Consider the following 25,499-nt stretch of genomic DNA (forward strand, 5'->3'; position numbering starts at 1 on the left):
AGATTTCCAGAGGATTAAGCACAAACGAAGCAATTTATTTGAATCAAGCTTTTCTACTCCTTATCAGAAAAGCCAGGCAGCATAAGTCACTGATTACCTGTCAGAATTCTGCGTAATCTGCTTTAAAGACCCTTTCACAGATCACAGATTTAGATATACAATCCCATGGAAAACATGCTCCTTCCGACTTGCCATTACTACCACAATTTTGCTGCTTAATAGACTGAAGAACACCATTTCTTTTAAAAAAGCTTTGATAGTTACTCTAGTATGGGGAGCTATAGAGGGACAACAGAAATTTGAAATTATTCCACATATTACTTTCTTAATCTTAAGGAAGAATGTTTCAGGATGAGGGGAAAAACAATAATGGCTCCATAGCAACGCATACAATCCTGAGGCAAGGGATGCATTCCAACAAGTCCATCAAATTTTGACGTGCAAATGTCTTGTCCATATCCATGCATCACTCCGTGCCCTAAATAGCAGAGCTACATTTTGCTATCACTTTTGCTATTTTGAACACAACAGCTCCACTTGGGAAGAAGAAAAGCTGACAGCAAGTCTCGGCCCAATGGTTCTTCTTCAATTCAGGCTACCACCTCACACAAGGATGAACTATACTAACCAACGGTTATGTTCATCCTAGCCTAAGAGCAGTTTAATTTCCAACTGAGCCTTGAAGGAAAGCAAAGTCTTAACTGCCAAAACAGTTCTCTTTTTAATTCACTACAAGCTCTCTAAGAGCCATTTAAATGTCTTTTCAAGCAAACAAAAATTCTCAAGAAGAGCCATACTGAACCAGACAAGAGGTCCACCACCATCCTGTTTCCCAAGGGAACAAGCCCAACACTTCTGGTTGTCAACCATCTAAGACAAAGTCATCACCAAAATCTTGCAGCAGCAGCAAACCCCATTAATTATACGCTGTGTAAAATACAACCCCCCATTTTAATGTTGAGAGGGGTGAAGAAATCTCTCCATTTTTTATAAGTTTCTATCACGTCCTCCTTACTTGTCTTTCATATAAAAAGCCCTAAGAAGCCATTTTTAAAAACCCTTTTCCTAACAACCACATCTCCTCCTCCCATTATTCCCTAAGCCTCTTTGGATGTCTTGGGCTGTTAAGCCTCATCTCGAGGACTGTAAACTCTCGTTTGCCAAAGTAAGCATGTTTCAACCTTAGAGGTACAGAAACATTCTTTCCAAAGCTTCCAGATTAATATAAAGACAAGTAAATCCAGATGTACACCGAAAGCTTGTTAAGAAAAGGAAATCAGTAGTTTAAGGACCAGCTCTGATCTTAAAGGTGGAGGGAGATTCAAAACCTCCCCTCTTTCCACTTAAGATCAGAATGAAAGGGAATTGTTACAGGTGGGTGGAACCACTCATTTGTGAAATCTGGCCCACTAGGCAGATCCTGATCATGATCTGTCCTGTAGAGGAAAATGATTACCTTCCCCTGAAATAAGTCATACTGAAAGTAGAATTAGTGAAATCCATGGACTGAAGTTAGTTAAATCTATTGATTTTGATAGGTCTACTCCAAGTATGGTTTGGTTTGACACCTTATGGTTGTCCTGGATTGTAAGAAAGATGTCTTTACCACAGTGCCAATATTAATAGGGATATTTACTGCACATTCATTCATTCACTTCATTGTTATCCTGCCTTTCCTGCAAGGAACACATACATGGTTCTCATCCACTCGGCCCATTTTATCCTCAGGGTAGACTGAGAGGCAATGAATTGGCCCAAGGTCATTCAGTGAACTTCATTGCTGAGCAGTGATCTGAGCATGGATTTCCCTGGTCCTAGTTCAATAGTCAACTGACAGTCCTTTTATTTTTATTATTGTTATGAAATAATAAAATTTAGTAAACACAATTAAATAAATGTTTTTAATGTTTTTATTTTCTAAAACACCCTAATCTCTCACATATTTAATAACATGTTAAAAGGACGATATACAATATCTTTATTGTCGTTGTCCCATACAATGAAATAGACAATGGCTAAATGGGATAATTGCTGCCTTAAGAGTCTTCATAATTTCTACTTTCCTTTTGCTTATTTGATGCTTCTTAAAAGGGATAGCAGTTTCACAACCGCGGTTGAATACTGAGCTTTCTACAAGAATTAGCATGAACTAAGTATTTTGTAGTATGCACAAAAGTTAAAAACGAAATAAACTTACTTTGGGTTGCTTGATTAAGTCAACCATATCCTTTACTTGGTGCCGCAGTAGATTTTGGCATTTCCACATTTCATTTAGTGCCCTGATAGTTAAAATATAAAAAAGAAGCAAATAAGTGATACAGTACTCATAACTGCAACTTCCTAAACTGTTAGCACTATGAATAGGGAGAAACTTCCAGTTAACAATTCACCTGGCTATAAGCCTTTAAGGCCTACTCTTCTGCTGAAGAACTAACAATATTTTGTTCTTGCCTTTAATGCCGTTAGCAAAATTTATATTATTCAGATTCATTTATTTGGGGCTTTTTTTGCATCCCTTATTGTCTGCATGCATTTCCTTTGGCAATGTTTGTGTTCCCTTTTTTCCTCTCACTTGGATGACACTTCCATTTTTTTATCTCTAATAACTTCCTTAACTCTGTTCATTACCCATGATTGTATCCTCTCATAGCTTTCCTTATATATTCTTGTTGAGCTTCTATTACTGCATTTTGAATACCATCCAAGCATTCTGGAAAGATTGGTCCCTATTGACTTCCTCTTTCAACTTCCTTTTTATCAATCCATTCCCTTCAATTATTTAAATACTTTGGGTGATATTCAGCGAAGCTGTACTCAGAGCAGACCATTACGATTTAGTCATATTCATTCATCCACATGAGCTTACTCTGGGGAAAAGTTAGTTGACTACCACCCACTAAAAGCAAGATACCAGCTAGGGAGGCAGTTTGAAGTTTGGACATGTGATTCTCTTCCTTCCTATTTTACCCTAACAACAACCCTGTGAGGTAGGTTAGGCTGTGAGAGACTGGGACAAGCCAAGTGAGTTTCTTGCTAAGAAGGGATTTGAAACCTGGTCTCCCAGGTCCTAATCCAACACTTTAACCACTATACCACACTAGTTCTCGTGTTAGAGATCATTGGAAAGGGACTGAAAATAAAACTGCCAATATCAGTGCCATTATACAAATGTATCTGTGTTTATACACAAATTCTGATACAGAGAAGCAGCTAAAACTTTGTGCTAGTTCGGATTATCCTATAATTTCTAGCACTATTGTTTTCTAAGCGAATTGTACCCAAAGATGCTAATACCTATTAGACAATAATTAATGACACCCATCATGAAATAGTGGGTATGTGGGGCAGACTAGAACCAAATTCATTTTAGCCTTGCCAATTTGTCTCCAAATATAGAACGAAATAAACCAGTTTCAACTCTGTTCCACCCATAATATATTTGCAATATACTTTGAGGAAGCACTAAACAGCCTGAGAAAACTGTAATTCACAATCAAAGTAAACGGTCAAAAAATATGAAAGATGTAGCAAGGTCTCTTTCCCATTTTCTCTTCTTTCATGTTCAAGGATGGATTTTGATAGAAATCTTAACCTACTAAATACTGAGCACAGTCTGTATCCAGATATTATCCAAGCAAAAATTCTGTCACACTAAGATTATTAGCTATATTAGCATTGCAAACATCATTATTAGTTCCAAATTTGTCATGTAAAACGTACTTAACAGCATTTGAATCCAGGGTGGCGTAAAGGTAGTATAAACATTTCATTCTTTCATTTGTTTCCAAATTGTGAGGGACCATATACTGAGCAAAGATGCGTTCCACCAGCAGTCTAAAGAGAGATAGTCAATAATAAGCCTATGTTATATGAAACAAGACTGAAGTTACTAAAGCAAATTTCTCAATCTCCACTATGATTAAGTGCACATAAAAACTAAATCAATACCAAACTGATCTAAGTAAGTCAAATTTAACAAATAAATTAGTAATGAAATGGTACAAACAGAATGCTACTTATTTAAAATATTTATAAGATTCTATAGAAATACACAATGGTTTGGTTCAGATGTAAATAGAAACTATTGTTTTTGCCAGGTGAACAAGCTTCTAGAAGATTTGAGGCTTACTCCCAGATAATTGTTTATAAGATTGCAGTCCTAGTCTGTCATGCTCTGCTCTCCTTTCTCCTTTTTGAAGTACCATATGTGTTTATCAAAAGCTATCTTTTTTAAACCAATCACAGTTCCCCATGATGCCTGAACTGGAAAAACTGTGCCTTACTTAAACTGTGTTGAGAACAAACCAGGTTAAAAACATGATTTCAGATCCTATCTTGCTCCCACTAACCACATTATGAAACATAAGACCTCAACTTCAGAAAAAAGGGCAGACCAAGATTTGTTTTAAAATGGTGTCTTTCAATATCCTCCTCAGAGGAGCCTGCAAGAAGTCTCTAGGCTTAAGCAAGTTAATTCACATAGCTCGAAATCATGGTTTTCCATATAAGAACCCTATGGCTTAGTTTAGATATAAGTTTCATTTGATCAAACTATGTAGGCCAAGTATGAATATCACACCTATTTCTATGAATGCAAAAGAGTTATGGCCAGAGAATTCAGTACACTTAACATTCCAAGTTCCAAAAGCAGTGCAGACTTTGGAATTGCTGTTTGAATGCCCTCCTAGACTCAATGAGCTGTGTTCTTTTCTGACTTTATTGCTATTGGTCAGCAGGCATACTCACACAAGGCAAAAGGATGAATACTTCCTAATCGTATATATTCAGGTTAACCTACCGATCATCAATACTGTTTTGATAATATATATGCAGCAGCTTGTCCTTTATCCAGGCAATTTGTTTTGAAGCTTCTTTTCCAGCTTCTGACTGCAAGGAGTACTTCTTGTATATCTGTGCAAGTCCCATCATTGCTTCTTTTCTCACTCTCCACTAAAACAACAACATATCTCAAACATCAAAATATGCCTTTGTTTCTAAATATATTTTCATACACGTTTCAAAATTCTGGACTGTTGCAATGTGCTTTATGTGTTGCTGCCCTTGAAAACAATCTGGAAACTATAATTGCTAGGTCCTTCTCTGTGGTGGCACCCTGACATTGGAATGTCTTCCTCCAAAAAGTGCATCTGATGCCAACTCTATTGTTATTCTGGTGCCAGCTACAACCCATGTGTTTGCCCCCAGGCCTTTATGAGTGGTTAGGTGCTGCTTCAATGACTTTGTAATGATTATGCTGATTTATTCATTCTTGCTGTTAACTGTTTTATTGGCTTCATTGGATATTCCCTTCTACTATTGAGTGTTTTAATATTGTTGCTACCTGCCCTGGGTTTGAAATTAAGGGTGCTATACATATTTACACAACGCTGGCAGTGTACTTATCAAAAGGGGGGAGTTTGCTACAATAAGGCAACAAATTAACACAAGGAAAGAAACAGTATTCAACCAGATTTTTCCCCAGCTGTCTCTCTCTCTCTCTCTCTCTGTGTGTGTGTGTGTGTATGTATGTATATATGTATATGTATATGTGTGTGTGTGTGTGTATATATATACCAACAGCCAAAAATAATAATACACAGTTCAATAAAGCTTGTTCCCTATACTTTTGCTCTTCATGCACTAAGATTAAGTAAGTAGCTACATTGCTTTTTTGTAAGATGTGCTACAGACCTAATCTGACATTTGAACAAATTATAAATTCAACTAATCCACTAAACCTAATAATCATACATTGGGTTGTTTAAAGTACTATGGCTAAGGCAGAACAAAATAATTACGAAGACTTCTTTACACAATACAAAATCCTGAAGGCACTTCTGTGTGGATCATAAAATGGAATCAGTTGCACACAAAACTTTCACTGTATTCACAACAAGTTCACTGTTTTTTTACTCTCATGTTTATACAATCTCATAATTTAGGAAATGCAAAAATATGTGCTGGTAAAGCAGATAATCACAGTATGCAAATATGCAATTAGTCAATTCTTGCGAGAAATCTTAATGGAAAGGAATTTTTAACATGCTTGAATTAGTTGCCTACTCTTGGACTAACAATGACTCCAAGTAATTGACCTACATATACAATGACTTACCCGTTTGTCAAGTGTTCGCTCTCTCACAAAGTTAAGAAGATGATCATTGACGAGCAAAAGATCTTTCTTAGCAGCAGTAACTATTGATACAATAACATCATGCCTGATAGCTTCTTCAGGGTCATGAGACCTCACTTTAAGGTATTCTGTACAAAAAAAGACACCCTAATTAATATATCGAGTATCCTAAACCGACGTAGACTGATGCTGACACACTAGTCCCGAGAATGAAGGGCAAAAGCTTGCATAATGGGAGACACTACAACTACAATTTAATATTTTCCTCTTAATAAACTCGCTGTCCGTTATTATCTGATAAGTTGTGAACAAAAGACTTTAATTCATGAAAATAGCTAATTTAATCACTATGGTGTTATATTTGCTTGTCCACTAACAGTTGAAGAATAAGATGCTGGCTACAGGACTTATCAGAAGCATTTAATTGTTTTTAAAGGCTTTTATTTTTAATGGTATTATTTTATCACAGCTGTGTTTGCTGCCCTGGGCTCATTTGGAAGGGTGGGGTGTTAATTTAATAAATAAGTTCTTCATGGGAAGGCTGCTTTAGACTAGTTATTTTCAACTTTTTCAGACCCAGAACCTACTTTTGACCCAAACATGAATTTGGGGACCCATTTCTTAATCTTTTACTATATATTTGTATAGTGGTAGTTTCCCTGCTGTGACCAACTAGTGCCTTAGAAAAATATATCTGTATTAGTCAGATTAGGCCACAGGTGAGTATGAAGGCTTGCTTCCCTACCAGGAGTAAATATCAAAAACCAGGCGCTTTGTAAAACCAGGCGCACTATAAAAACAGTGCTGTTATTTTGCTACTACTAAAAACAGAATAAATGCTAAGAGTTCCTCTTCTTTTGCAAACTCAATTTACTGATACCTGTTAAATCTTTTGCTAGATCTGGATGGTTCATAAGGCAGTGGCTAGCAAATTTCACACATTCAAGGCGGATAGGTACATGGATATCATTAAACCTGTTTAAAAAACAAAAAAACCACAGTATGTTAGCCCTCATTTCAATTTTCATCAAAATGCCATACCTATTGCTTCAAAGAATCAAAAGATAAACAGTCTGGTAAACAAGATGGATTAGATCCAGATATTTGCAAGCAGAAGGAATTCTACAGGTATTATGTAAACTGTTATAACAAAGACTTAGAAGAATACTCTGAAAAGATATCTCACGGCGCTGTGCAAGAGCCTGGAAACACCAACAGCTGATTCCAGCTTTGGCAAGTCTGGATCCAACCCAATATTAATAAAGTTATAATGGCAACGAAGCTACTCTGTTCAACTTTCTAATGTCATACAATCTGACATCCAAAGCTTCACTTGCTTATGGCATTACTAAGGTATTCACTGTTCAATAGAATGCACTATGTTCCATCTAGCTTAGTACTGTCTACACTAACTGGCAGCAGCTTGCCAGGGTTTTAAGCAACAGTCTTTTCCAGCCCTACCTAGAGATGCCAAGATTGAACTTGGAACCTTCTGCCTGCAATGCGAGTGGCTCTGCCACTGGGCTAAAATTCTCCCCCCTTAACCTGCTACCCAACTTGTGTCTGATAAATCAGGCTTGGCTATTTACATCCAGACAGATACTTAAAAAATGTAATACTACAGCCTATTTCTCATTTTAACCAAAGGACAAATCAGCTGGAAGATATACTCTTTAAACATGCATCTCTTTCATGCAAATGTTTATTAATATATGCATTTGTCACCTAATTAAAAGTCTAAAGCCTTGTTTTTGTTACTGTTGCTTGGAAAGCTCCACAACTGTTGAATATTAATCAAATCCAATATAAACATAGAATTTATTATTACAATGTTGTGGTGTTGGCAAGAGTCAGATTAATCTACGTTAGCAGAAAGAAGTTAATGGCAGTAAACTAAGTAAGACGGTTCATAATTGTAAGGTTTGTGGAACCACAGATGAAGATCTAGCTTTATTTATGTCAATTTCAGAGGATACAGAACAAAGAATTCATGTGTATCTATAGCTCATATTAGACATAAAAGAATGTCTAAAATGCTGCAAAATAACAAAATGTTACATTAAATTTCAGTATTTAATCCCCAAGGTAAAGGAACTAAACAATTTATACCTCCCCAGATAGCACTGCCAAAGTGGTTTGTTTTGAGATGCCAACTCTGAATCCTTTGCCCCAAACATTTTTGCTAGTAATTTTACAACCTGCAGGCGTTCTTCATTGTCATTGCTCTGGAAAATAAAATAAATTTCAATATAAATATATAATGCATACACAGAGAGAGAGACAAGACAGACACTGTAAAAACAGGTTCTCAAACAAACCTATTTTTTAATAAAAAAAACACATACACATCTATCAATCTAAAATTTAAAATGGTAGCAAATAATAGCTGTGGAAATGAACCAACAAGCAACAAAGTCAGTTTATAAGGGAAGTAATTAAACTTGTCCAGCCATATGACTCTGATAAACAATTTACACATACCATTTGAGGACCAAGGTATCACTCACTTATTATACTTCTCATATGTGCTTAACTTAAACCCAGTCCCATGCAAGTTTACTCAGAAGCAGGTCCATTATGTTCAGTGGAGCTTGCTCCTTGTTACGTATACCTAGCATGCATTAGAAGGCTACAGTTCTAAGTAGTAGTAGTAGTAGTAGTAGTAGTAGTAGTAGTAATAATAATAATAATTTATTATTTATACCCCGCCCATCTGGCTGGGTTTCCCCAACCACTCTGGGCGGCTTCCAATAAAACTCTAAAATACAATAACCTATTAAACATTAAAAGCTTCCCTAAACAGGGCTGCCTTCATATGTCTTCTAAAAGTTTGTTAGTTGTTTTTCTCTTTGGCATCTGGTGGGAGGGCGTTCCACAGGGTGGGTGCCACTACCAAGAAGGCCCTCTGCCTGGTTCCCTGTAACTTGGCTTCTCGCAGCGAGGGAACCCCCAGAAGGCCCTCGGCGCTGGACCTCAGTGTCCGGGAAGAACGATGGGGGTGGAGATGCTCCTTCAGGTATACTGGGCCGAGGCCGTTTAGTCCTACTTTTGCTTAGGTATAGTTAATAAAATTAGTTGTGCATACACTGCGTGCTAGTGCATCTGCTTCACTCCTCCCTACCTCCAGCAGGGAAACAGTCCACAGGGTGGTTGGTTTAGCCTTATATTCAAACATGTGCCCCTGGTTTATTTCTCCCAAGCAAACCACAACTGGGAAGTTTAGAATATGGTCTGGAGAAAAACAAACCCTGAGCGCTGGCTCAGATATATCATAAGACAATTGCTCTGTGGTTTGTCTCCCTGCTGGAGGCAGGGAGTGTCAAAGTAGAAGAGCTCCAAGTTACATGGCACAGTCTGTGCTACTTTCCCATAGTTTACGGCTCAGCATTGTGTCCAAACGCTGTCATAGACACTAACATAGAGATGGATGCTATTGCATGCTCTTTCCCCGCTCCTTTTCAGCCTGCAGGGCCAATGCTAAGAGGTATGGCAAAAGTGGCAATAGCTGAAGTTAAGACTGCATATACATCAGGTTTCTGTTTCATTTCCTTTACCCCTCTTCATTCCAGCTGCTCATGTATATCTCAGTATGCTCCTCTGCTGTCATCCCACATATGCAGAGGGCAACAAAGAAATTATTTACGACCATGTGCTCCTGTGTTCTTTGCAAGCAGATATACGGAGTGTTGAGGGAAATATTAATTCACCAGCTTGCCAACTGAAACAGCATCTGGACACAGTTACAGCTTTGCGTATAGGTAGTGGACCTTGAATGCTGCAGGGCAGAGGTGAGGAGCCTTTTCCAGCCTGGCCTCCTTCAAGTCATGTGGTGCAATGGGTCAGTGCAACTGGCTGTTAACCAGAAGGTTGGCGGTTCTAGCCCACCCAGGGACAGCTGTGGGCAGGATTATTGCACTGCAGTGGACTAAATGATCCTTGTGGGTTCCTTGCAATTCTATAATTCTATGTTTTCAGGGGCCACAGACCGGTGAGGAACGTGGCTTGGAAGAGGATGTGGCCTCCATAAGGAGTTGACGCACCAATGTTCACTGAGGTGCAATGAACATGCTGTATGAAAAGTTGTGTGATGGTCGCCCCAAACCAGAAACAACCTCCCAAAGGATCCAGATTTGATACAACTGATATAACACTTACCTTTAGTTTAAATTCAAGCTGTGGCAAAACTGATAGTAAAAGATGACTATCAATATTGTATAGCTCCAGAATTAAGTCAAAAACATGCTCCGAGAGATCACTGATAGACGTTTTCCCTAACATAAGCACTTGATTAAAGAACTGTAAGACAAAGCAAGATGTATCAACAGCAGAAGAAGTTTCTCAGCCTCTCTCAACAATCTATCCCAAGCTGTTCTGGGAAAACACCACAAAGGGCTATCAAAATGCCCAGAGGACAAACATGTGACCCCCAAACTCCCGAGTAACTACCTTCTCACAGTTGAAGTATTTGGAAGCCCATCTTAAGAACAAACTGCTGTTTTTAACTTCGGCTTAGCTCTTCATATTTCTAAAAGTACACCATTTGAAAGCTAACAAGTACTTTAAGAAGGCCCACTAACCTAGCATTCTACCCAAATGCCTGCTATCTTAGATTTCTGGTAACTCAGCTAGTTAACGGAAACAATAACATACTAACCCTACGTAGGAGACTTACTCTAGTTTCAACTTAAGCTCATAGTCTAAATTTCCAAGTGCCCTTTAACGCAATGAGCTTTCAAATGTAAGAGAAATCATATTTATTTATTATTACATTTATATCCCGCCTTTGGCCCCAATGGATTCAATTTTTGTTCAATTTGTTTTAAAATGTATGTGCAATGGAAACCACATTTATGCAGAATAACAATTATTGGGTACAGCTGAAAATAAAACATTTCACAATCCACATTAATAATTCTCCTGCGGAACACTGCTGTGCCTAGAGCACTGCTATGACAGTCTTTTTCATTTCTGGCAGAGAGACTGTCTTTTTCTTGTACTGAAACAACACCACAAGCTATCGGGAAGTTTCAGAACTCAAATGAAAGCACTGCTCTTAACCTTTAAAGCCCTAAACAGCTTCGGACCCAAATTATTTGTTGGACTGCCATATCAATCCACCCACTGACCAAGAATGCCATCTAAGGTCTTTCTCCAGATCCCTGCACCATCTGAAGTGTGACAGGTAGCAGCTGGAGAAAGAGAGTGTGCACTTTTCCTGTGGTGTTCCATGTGGAATACCTTCCCTGAGGAGGCCTGCCTAGAGACCATGTTACTATTATTTTGGTGTCATATAGAAACAGTTTAGCTTTCCAAGGGTTCTAAGCAAGGGTTCTGACTCTATGGATATGCACGTACTTAGTCATCATCAAATTATATGTTTTACTCAGTTTCATCTGCACAGTCACTTTAAATCCTCACTTACATTAGTAATGTATGGTTCAATAGCTTGGGCCGTCCTCTTCAGTAAAGCCTTTGCCAAGTCATATGCTTGTTTGTTTAAGTTCTGAAAGGTATATTTCAGACAGGAAACGCTGTAAAAGTGTGCTTGAAATGTATGCTCAGATACAAATAAGTGAATTCACGTAACTGGCTTTTTGCAAATCTTCACAAACAAGATGGACAAATGCCGATTTTAAAAAAGGATACTACAAGTATTACACACACAAAAACCCACTATGGTTACAATATATAGAAACAACTATAGAGTTGGTCAATGCAGTGTCAAACTTTCAAAGCTCAGAAAAAGGCTACTATGCAGGCTGCAATTGTCTATGTCCTTTGTTGTTGTTGTTTAGTCGTTTAGTCGTGTCCAGCTCTTCGTGACCCCATGGACCAGAACACGCCAGGCACTCCTGTCTTCCACTGCCTCCCGCAGTTTGGTCAAACTCATGTTGGTAGCTTTAAGAACACTGTCCTTATCTGGGTTAAGTCCCATTGAACTCTGGGACTTACTTCTGTGTATGCATGCATAAGAGTGTGATGTTGGCCATAAATCCTGGTTTCTGCTATCTTCCATCTCTCAATCTAACAGTTTTCCTTGGTTTAGTTATTTTTCAGACCATAATCCACATTTTAACATTACAACTGACAAACTAAGTTATGTATTACTATTTATTGTTTTATGCTTCCTAGCAAATCACCAGAACTGCTAGGACTCCAGAGATTATACAGTATAAATCACTAGGATCACTTATAAAACCCAGACGAGTGATCCTGTACTCATATTCTATGCTGTCCAGCTACCTGTTCTTCTGAAATGTGTTCAGTTCTCCAATTTATGTCTAATTATTTAACAGCACCAACATTACTTATCTGTCCCACTGAGAAATACTATTTTGCTCACTACCAACTCTTGCTTTGCTGTACTGTTTTTAATACAGTGGTACCTCGGGTTACATATGCTTCAGGTTACAGACTCTGCTAACCCTGAAATAGTGCTTCAGGTTAAGAACTTTGCTTCAGGATGAGAACAGAAATTGTGCTCCGGCGGCGCGGCGGCAGGCCCCATTAGCTAAAGTGGTGCTTCAGGTTAAGAACAGTTTCAGGTTAAGTACGGACCTCCGGAACAAATTAAGTACTTAACCCGAGGTACCACTGTATTCGGTTGGGAGCCACCCAGGGTTGATGGGGAAACCCAGCCAGATGGGCAGGGTATAATTTAATTTTTATTTTGATGATGATGATGAAAAAGTTCAGGACACTTACAGCAAAGTCTAATGCAACTTTACTCAGAAGTAAATTCAACTTTGTTCAGCTGAATTTGTGTATAAATAAAAGCACCTACAACTGTAGCCTTAGCCTTTGAAGTAATTGTTTTTGTACAGTATCCTTGCATGGATACAGAAAGAGCCTAACAAAAATCTGTCTTGCCTCTAAGCAAGTGTAATTCTGCAGTGTATGTGGGCTGCACGTCCAAAGGTTGGGATTATGTTTCAAGGTTGTATAAAAGCTTTATTTAGTTGCAAATGAATATTTAGTTGTTATAGTAACCAGTTAACACACATCCTTGTTCACAAAACATGCAAAAATGAAAATCAGAAACTCAATTTAAATTGCTTTTTTCCCTTGATGGTATTAAATTATTTAACTCAATTAACCCTGTGAAAAACGGAGTCAGGTTAAATTCAGTTATAAAATACTGTTGAACAATAGCTAGATCAATTTCATTTCAAGATCAATTAATAATGACTAACTGAAAAGTGTACCATGTGACTCCTAAGATGTAATGCTTTCAAATAAAAATTATAAGCCAGCTGATACTCTTGTGTTTTCCAGATATTAATAGTTCTTTGCATCCAGAAATCTGAAACAGCTAATTACACTTCCGAAAACTGGGAAAACCAACAAGAAATAATATACATGTAGCCAAGGCAACTTTTCAACAGTCCTCCAAATATGGTGCCTCAAATAACAAAATGGCAAATACACATAGTCTTTATACTCTTGACCAAGCAATGAAGTATTGATAGGATTAACCACAAAAAGGTAGAAACATAAGCTTTCCCTGAGCTATGTAGAGTTGGGAAAATAGCTTTCCTTCCCACAAGTAATTGTTCTTTCCCAAATCTGCTTCAGGAAGAGAACAAATATTTGGCTGAGACACAGCTAGTCAGAACAACGGAGACATAGAGAAATACTGTGATTTGCACCCTTATGTTCCAAGACTGCAAGACACCTCAAGTAATTGAATATGAACATTTATATTAACATGATTTAGTTAATGTTAGCCTTACAAATTATTATTCTGAAGGGTCATCCATCTGCCTACTTAGCCTAGTTGCACACAGCTTTTCTGCCTGCACTCCCCTATCCCAATAAGCGCCACGACAGGGAGCACAGCTCTGCTTGCCCCTCTTTCTAGAATGGAAGAGTTACTAACAATGCCATTTGAGGACAGAAGAGGACAACACACATGTGAATGGTGTTTGCCCAGTGCTATCTGCCATTAAACTCAAGCAACGCTGAGCTGAAAGAAATGCAGTTCTCCAACTTCTCACAAAAAAAGAGTTGATCTCTGTCTAAGAAGTGGGAACAAGGGATAGAGATCTTGGCCAACTTTATCGCTTCAGTTTGGCAGTCTAACCTGGTTACAGAGCCACGAATAAAAGGTAGCTGCACTATAACTTTGCCACATACAAAGTTGAAAGTCAAATAAAAGTAACGGAAGTGCCAGGAAATTAGGAAAATGTTACTGCTTACCTTATGTGCAGGCACCAGGTTAACTAACACTGTATCCAAAAGCTCCTGAGACACTGTATCACCTTCACAAATTATAGAGCTCATCAAATCCACCATATGCATATGAACCTTTTGATTATGACCATTGCTGAAATCAAGAGGAACAGATTTTCAGCTTATTAGCACAATATAATTCACTGTGGTTCAGCCATAAAATAAATAAGTAAAATAAACTATTATTACATTTATCCAATATTTCCTTCAAGGAGTTCAGGGTAGTGCACATGATCTCCCCTTGTTCTATCCTCACAACAAGCTGAGAGATAGGTTACGCTTAGAGACAGTGACTGGCCCAAGGTCATCCAGTGAAATTCACGGCTGAGGGGGCATTTGAACCCTGGTATCCCAAGTCTTATTCTGCTTACTAGACAAAATCACTGAATTAAAACTCACACATATTTTCACCATTTTTTTAATTTGGAGGAATGTGGCCCAGTCCATTTATCACTGTCATTCCCTGATGTAAAATTAGTGACAATGTTGTATTTTTTGCTTTTCACAACTCTAGCATCAAACAGAAGGCTCAGCGGAGGTGAAGTTAATACATTACACTACTAAACTATGACTAGAAATGTCCAGATCTGGAGATCTATCTTGGCTGATATTTAGTATGTTGTTTCTGCAACTGTTCATGACCATAAAGGTATAATCTATGAGTTGTCATTAAGAGCTCTGCGCATGGGCCCCCTGTGTGTATACAGAGACTATAAACTCATTTAAAATCGAATTTTTAAGTGCAATCTTATATATGACTACTCAGAAGTAAGCACCACTGACTAGAATGGGACTTACACCAAAGCATGGATGGGGAACAAACTGGTAGCTAGTGCAATTGTCTCAGCATCAATGTTATATGTTCAGATCATCCTGCCCCAGTCACCAATCTAGCTGCTGTAGTCTACACCAACTACAGTGTCTTCAAAGGCAGCCCAACATATAATGCACTGCAGTAGTCTAAATTATCGAGTTACAGGAGCACAGACAACAGAAGTTAGGCTGCCCTGTTTAGAGAACTAACAGGAGGCTACACTCCTTCCCTCTCTCTTGGCAAATGTCATCATATAGAGCAACTAAGGTAGTTTCTGTACAAATATTGGGTCAAAACCCAGATTGAAATGGATCTAGAAAATCAGTTTCAGCCAAAAGAACCTGGATCTGGCCCATGACCACCTGCTTGAAGACCTTGCCCACGAAGGGGAGATTAGAATATACGGTACTTCATGCCTTCCCTTTTCAATTCAGCCCTGTGGATTTGTCTGCCCCATGTCTAACATCATATGATGTCAGGTGGATGTGGTTTGAGTCAAACCATACTGCTGGTCAAATGAGGACACCTGGCAAGTCAGAGGTTCCCTATCACTAGTGTATAGGATTGCAACCTTAGTCAATCACTTTAATGAACAATGCATCTGTGGCTTGGAAAATTCAGGGTGTTTTAAGTGGCCTGGGCACCTGTAAGTCTGGTACTGATCCCTAACAATTTTAAATACAGGCAACCCCCAATTTGCGCATGGGTTGCATTCTGGGTCATTGTGTGCTCCATCCCATTTTCCAGCCACTTCCAGGTTGCTGTGATGTGCGTGTGCAAGGTCACGCACATATTGAAAGCGTGTAAATCGGTCGTTGCCTGTACTATTTTAATCCCAACCTTTCCATGAATAAATTTGTTGTTAAAGATATATATACTTACTTGATTACAGAAAACAATGTTCTGTACAATTGTGTGAAAATTTCATTGCTATCTTCGAGTTCAAAGCATATGTTGTAAGATTTAACCCACGCAATGTTCTATATAGGAAAAGAAGACAGTTAATGTATCTGGAACAGCAACCCAACAAAAAGATAAAAGGTAAGTCCTGTGGTGTCTACTAGCACAATTTTGGATCTCCACCCATTGATATTTTTAAAAAGTGAACATTTTGCCTGTTTTAAAGCAACTGTGGATAGCTTATAAATAGAAAATAATTTACACTTGCCTCAAGCAAATAAAAATATCTATTGAACTGTGGACTTTTTGTATCTTCTAATCCTTTCAATTGTCTTGTTATGAACATAAATATATCCTGCAAAGGAAAGAACAGGTATTTATTTCACATACATAACAAATATATACTAGTTGCATAAGCATTCACTTCGACTGAAAAATCATTTCTCTATGAACTAGAATTCGTAACATATTTTAACTAACCTCTTATTCTCACAATCAAAGTCTGAAGCACATAAAAAGACAGAAAATATTAGGAACATCAATCAGGATTTTGCAGCACTTGTTTTCACTATAATTTTATTCTGAATCAGGTTTTGAGCTTTCAGTCTATTACAGTGAATAATGACAGAAGGAAATCCTGGTAATAATTATCATTATTAATTATTAAATTTGTGGGAGAGTGTCCTATAGTTTAACTATGCACTTGCATGGCATGAAGAAGTATTTTCAGCAATTTCAGCAGCAACAAGAGATGCAGTGGGAAATCATGGGAACAGCTCCTCAATCTTTCCATGACTGTTCAATTCACACACATTGTCTGACCACCCTAAGCCTTTTCCAAGGCAAGCCAGAACGGATTATGAGTATAAAAACTCATTTGCGTTTACCAACCTGCAGAAAGCAAAATAAACGAATTTTCACAACTCTCCATACGGAGTGCACACAAGTCTTGAAATGAAAAGGGTTGCTGGAAGCAAGATTTCCTAGATACAGCCACCAGGGGGCTTTCCTTCTGACACTAAACTTGTGTGCATACCAGCCCCCATACAGTGTGTGAGCCATTCACGAGGACAAACCAAGTGTGAGGGAACTGTCACCTAAGAAGTTTTTAAAAAAGGCACGCCGAGCAGTAACCTAGGGAAGAGTAACAACTGATAACGAGAATATACAGATGGAGACACGAGGAATCAAAAGAGCTGTCAAATCTGCAGACACATGAGTCAGAAGCGTCAGGCACAGTGGAGGAGCAGGTTTCAGAGCTTGGCATTTCAGCATCGCCTCAAATAAATCCAAACAATGAGGTGGAATATATGCTCAAAATAATTTTGTCTTCTCTACTAGAAGGTCTGGGTGTCCAAAAGGATGGCACAACACCACGTCTCCCAAAACGCTTCCCGGTTTTAGCTCTATGTCTCGCATGCTAGAGTCAATGTGGCAACTGGGTCATTGAGAGCACTGCCGTTTGAGAGGTTTTGCTGAAGAAAATTCTGCTCCTTGAAAAGTTCACACGTATTCTACTGGCAAAGTGAAAGTTAACTGGACAGGGTTCTTGTCCTCCCTTCTTTCGCCTGTTTGAAATGCCTTTTCCCAAGTAATTTGTCTGGCTAAAATCAACATACTGTAGCATCAGCACTGACAGACATGCATTTGAAAAGCTAGGTTTATGAAATATAGTGTTGTTGGGAAGAAACATTTCAAAATAATTTGTCTGGGAATCAAGACTGTTGACACTGACAATGTTAAAAAAGCACTTTCGAAAAGCTGTGCTTGTGAAATACATCGTTGCGATGAAGGGAGTAAATGTGAACAATCTAGTAAAAGAGGACTGCAAAGCTAGACGTCATTTCTTTTAACTTTTGACTTATAAAAAGTAATACTGAACACTTTCAAAACACACTACATAAAGGTTAACCAAGTTGTCATTTCGAGTGGAAATGAATGTACTTGGCAATTTAACATCACAATACTATTGCCTAAAAGAATGTACCAATCAAAATTTCAACAGAGAGGGTGAAAAAATGGAAAGAATATGAGGGAAGCAACAAGGAAAGACTATGAATAAAAGTGTAGTTAGGCTTCAGTTCACAATCAATTAGCCAACCTGAGTTAATATGGTACAAATCCACTTACTTCAAACTGGTCTTCTATAGTTAAAGTGAGTTCTCTGAACTAACTGAGCCATAGATCGTGGCTTCAGAAATTTCAGTGTTGACAACAAGGTAAAGAGAACTACACCTAGCAGTTTTCTATCCAAACCGTGTAGCTTCATTCCAATATAACTGTAAACTTTTTAAATATAGTTTACTGGGGTTTGTACATCTGAATCAGATACAGCTCACTAACTGTGGGCCAACAAACTACAACCTTAAACTATGGCTTGTCAATCTCAGACTGTGCTAACTGTATATTATCATTATCTTTACATTTACCTTTTATTAACTTGCTATCCTAGTTTGTTGCTGCCCAGCTGCTGACCCGAGATGCAAACAAAGAGCAGCTAAAAAATGAAACTCCTCACACAGCTAAGGGACTCTCATTGGTGCTTTCCATAGACCTTGCACTGTGTCCTCTCTCTGCATGCTAGAACAGTGTTTCCCAACCTTTTTTGGGCAAAGGCACACTTGTTTCATGAAAAAAATCTCGAGGCACACCACCATTACAGCCCCGTGACGTCAGCGTGCAGCGTCACGCCGGGAGGCACATGAATTGCTAGCAAATTACATAATCACCTCCTTGAGGGCTGGCTCATCTTCTCCGAAGGCAGAACCCCATTAATTAACAGCACAGACTCACACCATAGCCAAGACGAGGGGGGAAAACCTCAGTCATGCACATGTGGGGGCTAAATGAGGACGAAGACCGGGCAGAGAGCAGGGTTCAAATCACCCCACCTGGCCAGGACAATCCCTGGGTGCTCCCTTGGGCCACTCGCCTGACCCACCTCGCAGGGCTGTTGTTGCGAGGATAACACGGGGAGAACCGCGCGCGCCCCCGGGAGCTCCTTGGAGGAGAAAGCGGGCGATGAATGCAATGCACGAAATATATGAGAGGCGACCAAGTTTTGCAGGTGAGGGGCCCCCGCCAGCCTCCGCTTCCAACACCCGGCGCAACGACGCCGAAGTTTCCCCCCGGGCTCGGCTCGGGGAGCAGCGCTGCTCCCCCCGGCTCCCCTTCGCCCTCCCGGCTCTCTCTGCCGCCCACTGGGGACCCCCCTCACCTGCCAAGTCCGGAGCGCCGGTGGAAGTTGCATGCATGTATGCAGGGCGCCGCATTGCCATTGCATTGCACTGCACTCCATGCAACGCCTGCACGCATGCATTGCCTTGCACTCCCACCAAGGGGTCTCCCCGCGGTCCGATGCGCCCCCTCCGGCGCGGATGCAGCATTGCAAAAATAACCCCCCCCCGACGCAGCCCTACCTGGGGGGCAGCCTCCGCCTCCGCCGCTCCGCCTCCGCGGGGATCCCCGGGCTCCATCCTGCCGCCCGATCTCCGCGGGGGCGCAGGCAGGCTGCGCGGGGTCTGCGCGGAAGAGCCCCTGCCCGCCCGGCCGCCGCCGCTGCGCTCATTCCATGGCCGGGAGAAGAGCGCTTCAAACAAAACGCCCGGCCCGCCAGGCCACGCTGGGAAACGTAGTTTGCGCACCCCGCGCGGGCGCGGAGCCCAAGGGCGAGGGGACTATGGACGGGGACGGAGGGGGAGAGGCCGGGTGCAGGGATGGAGGGACGGGTGGGCGAGCGAGTGAGTGAGTGGCAGCCGCTAAGCCTTGGTCGAGAGCCAGGAAGGGCCTCCCCGGAGGAGGAGGAGGAGGAGGAGGAGGGAGGCGCAGAGCGGGAGGGAGGGAGGGAACCCCAGGGGTCATCTAGTGACGGCGCCCCAATCGAAAATTTGACTTAAAAAAAAATCTTTCGAATTTTTTAATTTTTCCCGCGGCACACCAGGCAACATCTCGCGGCACACTAGTGTGCCGCGGAACAGTGGTTGGGAAACACTGATATAGAACAAGGCAACTTCAAAAAACCAATTTGTCCATAGTAAGGAGCATAAGGAACTCTAGACTGAGTTCAGACTCAAACTATGTATTAATAGAAAATAAATTCACAAAATTCTCTTTACTGTATTTCTGCCCAACCCAGGAAACCACTAATTCTAGGAGAGCCATTTTCTTTAAAACCACTGTTCTGAGAACTATACAAACATAGAAAGATAATCAGCATGATTTATTCTGCATCTTTAAAATGGATTACAATTAGGGTTGCATGCCAATTAAAATTTAAATCCATTACTCATGTGTGTTTTAGTTGATTAATCTGTTAGCTAAATCTGCATACATTTGCATATGGGTAAAAGCAATATTTCGGAAGAAAGAGGCGTATTCACTTGTTTTTACAGGATGCACACATTCATTGTGCCAGGTATCATCATTCCCATGTGTTAGAGAAAGGGGGGGATGTGTCTTTCAAGATAGTCCTTGCCTTTTGCAGTTTAAGTACTTGTATTAAAATATTTTTCTAAAAAAAAATCTTCTGTCCAATTAATCATGAGCACATTTTCATCTGATTGAAAGGATTTAAAAAACAACAACACACTTACAGCCCTAATTAAAATGAATGTCACATATAATGGTTTTAGAATCAATAAAAGCAGCAATAAGCCACTTAGAAGCGCTGAAACGGAGGACAGAATAGCTGAAAAAGACAAGGACTTTATTATGGACAATAGCAGCCAGACCCTTGTAAGGAACTGAGCTGAAAAACTAGAGTCCATGACACACAACACACCATTTTCGATGCCCATTCCATTACAAAGATGCAGCACTGTGCAACTCCTTAGAATTATTATTTTAGGAGGAAAAAGAAGTTATATAACTGGAATAATCCACTATGGTTTATCATAATGTGCAATCCCCTCTTCTGGCATGGCCACAAGGAAATGAGAAGTGTTTGCTTCAGTTTCAATTAATCAGAGTTACATGGTAAACTGTGGCTAATCTTAACTATGATTTGCTTGTTAACTTCAGCTTAAAGTTGCACTTGTTTCAAACAAGTTCATAATAATTAAATTATTGTTAGAAATGAATCGCAGTTGAGTTTAACCAATTTTGCCAAGCTCAGATAAAACAACAAGCTGTAGTTAATCCAAAACAAAAATGAAAGCTTCTGAACCCTTCTTCACAACCACACTGGAGGAGGAAAGGTAAGAGGAAGACCCCCCAAGGAAAACCTAGGTAGGTTCTTCTCAACAGAAAACCTGTACCCTACTCTATGCCCTGATAACATTATGATGAAACTACCGGTACATTTTGCATGGCAAATTTATGAAACAGTGTCCATGTCCCTAATGGTCACAAAATGACACTCATTTCCCTTCACTACAGGACAACGTTTTTCCAGCAGCTTCTTGACAGCGCTATCATAAAAGAGGCAAATGGGAGTCAACAACTAAGTTCCATAACATACAACTTTGTCATTTATTGTACAGATACATGAGTCTCGGAAAACAAATACAACAAACTGCAGACAATATAGCTGTGCAAGATGGAACTGCTGAAAGCCATAAACATAAATACTACTTGCTAACATCAGAGCACTTCATAATACAGAAACATATCTCCACCTAAAATTCAAACTACTTTAGAATTCACATAGTCAAAGGAAAAAATGCCAAAGACTTGCCATAATTTGACCCCAAATGCCATAATTTAACAAATTAGTATATTTTGATAGCAGGCAACTGACAATATTTATTATTCATATGAACACATACACACACAAATAACTTTAAGGTCATTAGAAGCCACACAGAATGCCAGTGGTTATTAATTGTTTAGTTTTAGTTTTTCGTTTTTGCCTGTTGGAATAGCTTTAAACCTACACAGCTACTCAATTAAAGTTTTGCCTGCTGCCCTAACTCATATAATCAATTTCTCATTTAAGGGTCATAGGAACGCACAACTGCATTTAGCACTTGCAAAATTTTATTTCAAAATTCTTTTAACAGGCAAAATGTCCCTGCTTATCGACTTTTCAATTTTCCTAGGCTTTGTTTTGCAACATAGATCAGTCTGTGATAAATAACAGGCAACTGTCACTCCAAGCCTAAATACACTGTAGCAAATATTATCAGTACTTCCCTTCAAACTGGGCCTATAGGACCACACTCCACCTTAACAATTCCCACACTGATCCTACAACAAATCACTTAAAAATACCAAGCTAACTTCTGGAAATGGAGCCAGTGCTTTTAAAAATATTTAATTCATATCAGTTAGAATATGCAGTGTGAAAGCTCTGCTGAAGAGTTCTAACCTCTCGATTGTTTGTTTTTGAATGTTTAGAAATAAACATAAAACAGCACTACTGCTCATCCAAAGTCACAGAAAATAAGGATGACATGCAATCTTACCTTAAGTTTATCTGGTGAAGTGTATGGAGCTTCAGGAGCATATATTCTAAAAATATCAGCAAGACAACAAGCTACGAGCAAGCGCACATCTTTATCAGGATGCTTAAGGAAAAAATCGGAGGCAAGATGTAAAGCGAGATTTAGATAGAGCTCCTTTTCTTCTTCAGAGTCCTGGTCCATATCCATGAATGTTTTGACAACCATCTGCCAAAAGAAAGTTCCAAGATAAGCAACATTCGCTAGAAAAAAAAACCAGCCCATATTAAAAAACCACATACATTAAAAGGGCTATTTTTCTTTATGTGCTTCTTCATTTCCCTGACTATTTTGACTTTTCCGTAATGAGGGTAAAATATTGTAAGCTTCAAAATGGTTGAATGTCAAAGTATTTAATCTACAGTCATGTGACAAATAATATTTGCATTAAAGGTAAAGGTAAAGGTACCCCTGCCCGTACGGGCCAGTCTTGACAGACTCTAGGGTTGTGCGCCCATCTCACTCTATAGGCCGGGAGCCAGCGCTGTCCGAAGACACTTCTGGGTCACGTGGCCAGCGTGACGAAGCTGCTCTGGCGAACCGGCACCACAGCAGCACACGGAACGCCGTTTACCTTCCCGCTATAAAGCGGTACCTATTTATCTACTTGCACTTAAGGGTGCTTTCGAACTGCTAGGTGGGCAGGAGCTGGGACCGAACGACGGGAGCTCACCCCGCCGCGGGGATTCGAACCGCCGACCATGCAATCGGCAAGTCCTAGGCGCTGAGGTTTTACCCATAGCGCCTCCCGCGTCCCAATATTTGCATTACATCTTTGCTAATAGCACATATCAACATGCAATGGCACTAGGAATAAACACACAGCAAAGATGGTTGCTGCCGACAGGAATGTACAGTCAAAATAAATCTGTATCTGACAAAGTAGATTCTGGCCTATAAAGGTTGCACTTGTTTAAGGTGCCACAAGTTTGCTTTTGCTGCAGCAAATCAACACAATCGCTCTTCTCACTTCCCTTGGGAAAGGGCCATAGCTCAGTGGTAGAGACTGTCTTGCATGCAGAAGGCCCCAAATTTTATCTCCCAGTAGAGCTGGGAGAGACTTTTGCCTGAAACCCTGGATAGCTGCTTTCAGACAGTGGAGACAATACTGAGCTAGATAGACCAAGGGCCTGATTCAGTGTTTGGCGGCTTCCTATCTTCCTGTAAGTCTGCCATCACACAGCCCCTGTTGGGAGGATTTGCAGTGCCACATTGCAACCCGGGATTTGCATAAAGTCATAGTGAAGGAGGGGAGCAAAAGAGAAGACAGGTTGCACAAAAGCAGTGAATATGGCATGGAAGTGAGAAGGGAGAGACATTGAAAGGAGGTGGAAGTAGTGGTTTAAAACAATGGCTGAACTTCAAGTAAAGCATTGAAAGAGAGGAAAGCAACAGTTTAAAATGGTTTTAAACAACGGCAGAGGTTTGAGGGAAATGGGGATAGAGGGGCACTGAGGGAAATTGTGATTTAAACCAAGAGAACTGTTTGAATAAAGTGTAAAAAACTGTATGCTTTTTCAGACTGTCATTTACATATTCATTTCACTGGGAATCTTTTGAGATATATATATATATAATATACATACATATTCTATGTTAGTCATTCTCAGAGTCGACTCATTGATATCAGTGACTTGTACGCACTGATTTCAATGGATTTATTCATTATTTTAAAAGAATGTAACAAATTATTCAAGCTTCTCTGGAGTTCAGCTTTGTTGTTCAAAGTACTTCATGAAAACTTTTGAAGTTCACTTACACAGCAACAGAACTTCTGGAAAATCTAACATGAAAAAGACTGCATTTTCTAACAAAACCTATTTATTACCATAGCATATTGCAATATTTTTTGCTACACACAAAAACCAGCAACCAACCTCAAACACTAAAATTATTAAGAGCAATTTTAGTCAGGCCTAATTATAAAGAGAAGAGTACAATCAAAGTTAATCTTCTAGGTATACCTAGAAACTTATTTACAAACCCAGAAGGCATCAGGTGTTTATTGAATCTATTTTAAAATTTCAAGATTTTGTAATGCACTCGGTTGCATGAAGCACAAACAGTTGTCTATCCATATTACCCTGGGGGAGGAGCTAGTTTATATCTGTGACAACGTAAGCTTATCACGAATCATTTGGCCCCATAATTGTATCCTGTCTTTGAACTGTAATATAAATGATGTGTGATCAATTTTTAAGAGTATCTGTTTTCAAATATTTAAAAAGTAATCAATTATGTACTACTTAACACTCTAAAGATCTATACAATTCTTTCCATGAGAGACTTATTAAGCCATCTATAAGATGATGACATAGAAGATTCCATAAAACTAAGTCGGAAACTCCACTTCTCCTTCTCTGGCCTCTGGTAATGCTGATCTCAATCAATGAGTCAGCTAACTGCAAATAGGAATCCAATTAAGATACCAGCTGGGTACTGGATTCTTTTCAGTGTGCAGAGAAAATAGGAGAAGCACACTGTGGAAGCAAGAAAGGGTGTAATATTTAGGCTGCACAATGTTGGGAATGCACCGGTTTTCATACTCAGCAAGCAGCCTACACATGATGGAGCATAACCATGTCATTTTAATATGCACAGGTTTCATGCATGGTGGGGCAACAGAATTGTACACGTACATCCACCCTAGGTCATGTCTCAACTGCACCTCCCCTTGTATTTGTGTCCATAGACCAAGCTCCCAACATGTACGGTACTGTCAACATGTACGATTCTCTCAAAATTCAGAATGTGCCTGCTGGTCCGAAAAAGGTTGGCAGCTTCACCTTAGACCAATAAATAATGACTATACCCAATAGGATCTATGTAAGAACTATTACATTCAATTGGGTATTTAACTAAACATTATATTCAAATTTTGACTTCCATGTCATTATTTCATTCTCGGTTTCCCAGTATCTGTAATTTCAGAACATACTGTCCTTACTGTCACTGAGCTAGCTAGATAGCTAGGACATCT

The 25,499-nt window shown here is 39.6% G+C and overlaps 1 protein-coding gene across 2 annotated transcripts in view; it reads right to left on the reverse strand.

Moving 5' to 3' along the window:
- PDS5B (PDS5 cohesin associated factor B) overlaps nt 1–25,499 on the reverse strand; it is a 69,711-nt gene that overhangs the window by 26,398 nt on the left and 17,814 nt on the right. For both annotated transcript variants that reach the window (XR_014525069.1, XM_083498850.1), the window contains exons 3-14: nt 22,484–22,687; nt 16,348–16,434; nt 16,062–16,159; nt 14,333–14,459; nt 11,556–11,636; nt 10,289–10,429; nt 8,243–8,358; nt 7,014–7,108; nt 6,116–6,261; nt 4,799–4,950; nt 3,721–3,834; nt 2,198–2,279 (exon numbers count right to left, since the gene is read on the reverse strand). Coding sequence is in view for 1 of the 2 variants with exons in the window: in XM_083498850.1 (XP_083354976.1) it covers nt 2,198–2,279; nt 3,721–3,834; nt 4,799–4,950; nt 6,116–6,261; nt 7,014–7,108; nt 8,243–8,358; nt 10,289–10,429; nt 11,556–11,636; nt 14,333–14,459; nt 16,062–16,159; nt 16,348–16,434; nt 22,484–22,687 (1,443 nt within the window). In the remaining variant the exon portion in view is untranslated. The remainder of the gene's footprint in view (nt 1–2,197; nt 2,280–3,720; nt 3,835–4,798; nt 4,951–6,115; nt 6,262–7,013; nt 7,109–8,242; nt 8,359–10,288; nt 10,430–11,555; nt 11,637–14,332; nt 14,460–16,061; nt 16,160–16,347; nt 16,435–22,483; nt 22,688–25,499) is intronic.

The sequence above is a fragment of the Podarcis liolepis genome, assembly GCF_965112155.1.
Source record: "Podarcis liolepis genome assembly, chromosome: 4".
In the NCBI taxonomy this organism is placed as follows: Eukaryota; Metazoa; Chordata; class Lepidosauria; order Squamata; family Lacertidae; genus Podarcis; species Podarcis liolepis.